Source organism: Lethenteron reissneri, chromosome 13 (assembly GCF_015708825.2).
Source record: "Lethenteron reissneri isolate LAM-NWPU_2019-01 chromosome 13, ASM1570882v1, whole genome shotgun sequence".
Classification (NCBI taxonomy): domain Eukaryota; kingdom Metazoa; phylum Chordata; class Hyperoartia; order Petromyzontiformes; family Petromyzontidae; genus Lethenteron; species Lethenteron reissneri.
In genome coordinates this window covers 5,602,200-5,607,440 of record NC_083791.1, presented here as the reverse complement: position 1 = coordinate 5,607,440, position 5,241 = coordinate 5,602,200, and the positions used below count along the sequence as shown (strand labels likewise).

At 46.8% G+C, this 5,241-nt stretch overlaps 1 protein-coding gene across 1 annotated transcript; it reads right to left on the bottom strand.

The window, feature by feature from the left end:
• Positions 1–346: 346 nt before the first annotated feature.
• LOC133341943 (mucin-2-like) lies at positions 347–4,300 on the bottom strand. The gene is made up of 5 exons (XM_061550785.1): positions 4,229–4,300; positions 2,396–3,221; positions 1,506–1,594; positions 737–818; positions 347–375 (listed from the first exon to the last, which is right to left on the bottom strand). The coding sequence occupies exons 1-5, from the start codon at positions 4,298–4,300 to the stop codon at positions 347–349; spliced, it is 1,098 nt and encodes a 365-aa protein (XP_061406769.1).
• Positions 4,301–5,241: the final 941 nt, after the last annotated feature.

Genomic DNA, 5,241 nt, shown 5'->3' with positions numbered 1-5,241 from the left:
AGCGAGTGGGGACTTAAGATGGCCGCTTAAAAAACAACATTACGTAATATTTTGTTCTATACTTAATTTGGCCAAAATTCCAGATTGCATAATTTTAGATGTCAGTTTTACTACTTGCAGTGAGTATTACTGAGAGCAAAGCGAGTGGAAAAAGATAGTTTGAAAATGTTATCGAGTGACATCCGTTTTGTTTTATTTCAGAAATTGTGACGTAAGTTGTGTGACGTAAGTTGCACGAAGGAAAAGGGACGGACGGAGGGCTGTGAGCACAAGGGCGGCCATTCACCTGCTTTGGTGGGATTAGTGGATCCCAGAGTAGACAGCAGAAGGTGCGCTGTCTATAACCTCAGCGGAGCTCCTGGGGGAACACCAATCCTGTGGAGGAGGCGGGAGATGGTGATGGGTGAAATTCAGATACACATACAAACACAGGCCCATGCATCTACAGTGAGGGAAAAAAGTATTTGATCCCCTGCTGATTTTGTACGTTTTCTCACTGACTAAAAAATGATCAGTCTATAATTTTAATGGTAGGTTTATTTGAACAGTGAGAGACAGAATAACAACAACAAAATCCAGAAAAACGCATGTCAAAAATGATGTGCAGTTCTACATGTGAACACACACTATACAAAACGTTATGTTACCAGGTCAGGCCCACTGAGCTATGTAGCTCTTTTTGAGAAGCGACCTGGTCACAAATGTGACTGCCAGATGCACTAAAGAGACAACAAACGTGAGGAGGACTGAGCTTGAGTTGGACGCGATGCCATCCTGGCCAGTGGGAGCACCTTACCTTGATCCTTTGAAGATATCCACTGTGTTGGTGGAAGTCAGGACAGTCAGCCGGAGGAAAGATTCCATAGTGATCAAATTGTTGGGAAGGGAACACAGTAACAGAACGCACAAGGCTATCATTAATACTCCAATTAGCATGGTTGGCTACGTACGGTGCGAAATAGGTTTAACATAATACAATACTGCCATCAAAGGATATTACCGCGTGCTATAACAATGTAGAAAAAATTTTTGTGGTTGTGAAAATTGTCATTATAAACAAAAATCAGAACCATCCTGTTCATTGCTGAGAAAAGTGTGCAAAAGTGTGCTTGGCCCAGACACATAAGTGGAAGTGATGATGGCAAGTGGATGAGACTGATGATGTGAAAATGAAGCCAGCGGGAAAATGAAATAACACGTTCGAGAGAACGACCATGGAGGAGGTGGAGCAATATGATCAGTTCACATTGAGATGGATTGTTGGATCGAAGAACCAAAAGGCAATATCGATGGCAGGAGTAGACCTTCATCCGGCAGTGGATAGAACGTGACAGATGATGGCAAGGTATAAAGATTCAAACAAAATGGCAGAAATTTATCAAAATAGGTTTTTTTGCATTTAGTATTTGTACGCATTAAAAAAATGATATATGGCTGTGAGCTGAAATCTGTACTTCGTTAGGGGATGAAAGTGAATGTTTCCACCAGGTTTATTGAGAACTCACGTCAGAGGTTTCACTGTCTTTCTGGCCCCGCTGCCACAGGGCTTCGCGATCCCCGTCCCCACTTCCTCCACTCCATGTTTGCCTACTGCCTGCAAACAAAAGTCATCAATTTATTTACGCACAGCCCCATTGTCATCCACGGCTGGATGAAGGCCTCCTCCATGCCATGTCAGTAATAAAGGGGATTGCATGACGATACAATACTACCACACTGTTCAGTGAGGGTTGAAGGATGGAGGAAAGGACCGGCTAGCACGGTTGCCTAAGTACGGTGCGAAAGAAGTTCAACATCCATATCACTCGACACCGATGTTAGCCGTGACAAGTGATTGAACTCGGGTCGCCGAATTGATAGGACGGTGAGGAAACCGCTGCACCATTGCTCCCCCCAATACATATTTAACGCTGACAGCTACGAACAAACGTACTGTAAATGAATCAAACGTATCCAAAATAAAACTTCACAGCTACGTAGTTCACGTTAAAACATTGCAACGGTTCATTGCTAAAACACGTCCCCTTCATCACCCAAAAATGAAAAACATTTTTTTCTTTTATTTTACCAGGTATGGCCCACTGAGCTATGTAGCTCTTGTTCAGCAGCGACCTGGCCACAAATGATAGCTCAACCAAGTGGCTTATCATGTGGAAATGTATAGCAGCCAAATACTCTAAACCCACACAGGCATCTACAATAAGTCAACTGTTCATGTCTACAAAAGTAACTTCATTTTTAACTGGACATATTGGCGTTTACACGAATACAAGTTACTTGTAAAACTAAAAAGATAGCTCAACGAAGTCACTTATCGTCTAAAGTCACGTGACTTTGGACTATTTCCCCCCCCCCCCACCCATCGTCACACGGCGTCACAAAAAGTCAGACCCACCCTCAAATATGATGGTGGTAGCGGTCCTCCCGGGGGTGTCAGTGGTTGTGGCCATATTGGTGGCAGTGGTAACGGTGGCAGTGAAGACCAGCGTGGCGGGGGTGGAAATGCTGGTAGGGGTGATGGTGATAGTGATAGCGGGGGTGATGGTGATGGTGGCGGTGGGGGTGATGGTGACGGTGGGGGTGATGGTGATGGTGGCGGTGGGGATGATGGTGATGGTGGCGGTGCTCGCAGGGGTGATGGTGATGGTGGCGGTGGGGGTGATGGTGGTGGTGGGGGTGATGGTGATGGTGGTGGTGCTCGCAGGGGTGATGGTGATGGTGGTAGCGGGGGTGATGGTGATGGTGGCGGTGGGGGTGATGGTGATGGTGGCGGTGCTCGCAGGGGTGATGGTGGCGGTGGTAGCGGGGGTGATGGTGATGTTGGCGGTGGGGGTGATGGTGATGGTGGCGGTGGGGGTGATGGTGATGGTGGCAGTGCTCGCAGGAATGATGGTGGCGGTGGTAGCGGGGGTGATGGTGATGGTGGCGGTGGTAGCGGGAGTGATGGTGATGGTGGCGGTGATGGTGGCGGTGCTCGCAGGAGTGATGGTGGCGGTGGTAGCGGGGGTGATGGTGATGGTGGCGGTGATGGTGATGGTGGCAGTGCTCGCAGGAGTGATGGTGGCGGTGGTAGCGGGGGTGATGGTGATGGTGGCGGTGGTAGCGGGAGTGATGGTGATGGTGGCGGTGATGGTGATGGTGGCGGTGCTCGCAGGGGTGATGGTGATGGTGGTAGCGGGGGTGATGGTGTCCGTGGTGGCACTGGAGTTGGTGGCAGTGCTCTAGGCGTGGTGGTGGCAGCGGCAGTGCCATCTGTGAACAAACAAGCAAAAAGACAAATACATCTTTTTTCAGAAGCAATCTGGCCACAAATGACAGCTCAACCACGTGGCTTATCACGTGGGAATGAAGCCAGGCAAGAGCGAGGTGTCCGGTTGACTCGGAGTTCAGGGCGCTGCGCTGGTACCACTGAGATGCTGGGTTTGAACCTTGAGTCGACACCTGTGATTAAACCGGGTTATCAGGTGTAGCGAGTGGGGACTTAAGATGGCCGCTTAAAAAACAACAGTACGTAATATTTTGTTCTATACTTAATTTGGCCAAAATTCCAGATTGCATAATTTTAGATGTCAGTTTTACTACTTGCAGTGAGTATTACTGAGAGCAAAGCGAGTGGAAAAAGATAGTTTGAAAATGTTATCGAGTGACATCCGTTTTGTTTTATTTCAGAAATTGTGACGTAAGTTGTGTGACGTAAGTTTCACGAAGGAAAAGGGACGGACGGAGGGCTGTGAGCACAAGGGCGGCCATTCACCTGCTTTGGTGGGATTAGTGGATCCCAGAGTAGACAGCAGAGGTGCGCTGTTTATAACCTCAGCGGAGCTCCTGGAGAAACACCAATCCTGTGGAGGAGGCGGGAGATAGTGATGGGTGAAATGCAGATACACATACAAACACAGGCCCATGCATCTACAGTGAGGGAAAAAAGTATTTGATCCCCTGCTGATTTTGTACGTTTTCCCACTGACTAAAAAATGATCAGTCTATAATTTTAATGGTAGGTTTATTTGAACAGTGAGAGACAGAATAACAACAAAATCCAGAAAAACGCATGTCAAAAATGATGAGCAGTTGTACATGTGAACACACACTATACAAAACGTTATTTTACCAGGTCAGGCCCACTGAGCTATGTAGCTCTTTTTGAGAAGCGACCTGGCCACAAATGTGACTGAGGACTGAGCTTGAGTTGAACGCGATGCCATCCTGGCCAGTGGGAGAAGCTTACCTGGATCCTTTGAAGATATCCATTGTGTTGGTGGAAGTCAGGACAGTCAGCCAGCCGGAGGAAAGATTCCATAGTGATCAAATTGCTGGGAAGGGAACACAGTAACAGAACGCACACGGCTATCATTAATACTCCAATTAGCATGGTTGGCTACGTACGGTGCGAAATAGGTTTAACGTAATACAATACTGCAATCAAAGGATATTACCACGTGCTATAACAATGTAGAAAAAAATTTAGTGGTTGTGAAAATTGTCATTATAAACAAAAATCAGAACCATCCTGTTCATTGCTGAGAAAAGTGTGCAAAAGTGTGCTTGGCCCAGACACATAAGTGGAAGTGATGATGGCAAGTGGATGAGACTGATGATGTGAAAATGAAGCCAGCGGGAAAATAAAATAACACGTTCGAGAGTACGGCCATGGAGGAGGTGGAGCAATACGATCAATTCAGATTGAGATGGATTGTGGGATCGAAGAACCAAAAGGCAATATCGATGGCAGTAGTAGACCTTCATCCGGCAGTGGATAGAACGTGACAGATGATGATGATGGCAAGGTATAAAGATTCAAACAAAATGGCAGCAATTTATCGAAATAGGTTTTTTTGCATTTAGTATTTGTACGCATTCAAATAATGATATATGGCTGTGAGCTGAAATCTCTACTTCGTTAGGGGATGAAAGTGAATGTTTCCACCAGGTTTATTGAGAACTCACTCCAGAGGTTTCACTGTCTTTCTGGCCCCGCTGCCACAGGGCTTCGCGATCCCCGTCCCCACTTCCTCCACTCCATGTTCGCCTTTTGCCTGCAAACAAAAGTCATCAATTTATTTACGCACAGCCCCATTGTCATCCACGGCTGGATGAAGGCTTCCTCCACGCCATGTCAGTAATAATGGGGATTGCATGACGATACAATACTACCACACTGTTCACTGAGGGTTGTTGGATGGAGGAAAGGACCGGCTAGCACGGTTGGCTAAGTACGGTACAAAAGAAGTTCAACATACC

Excerpts from the sequence above, each read along its gene's own strand:
- LOC133341943 (XM_061550785.1), bottom strand. The coding sequence starts at position 4,300 with ATGGAATCTTTCCTCCGGCTGGCTGACTGTCCTGACTTCCACCAACAC. Across the intron at positions 819-1,505 it reads AAGACAGTGAAACCTCTGAC|TGGATATCTTCAAAGGATCA; the intron begins GTGAGTTCTCAA and ends CCACCAACACAG. Across the intron at positions 376-736 it reads TCAAGCTCAGTCCTCCTCAC|GATTGGTGTTCCCCCAGGAG; the intron begins GTTTGTTGTCTC and ends CCTCCTCCACAG.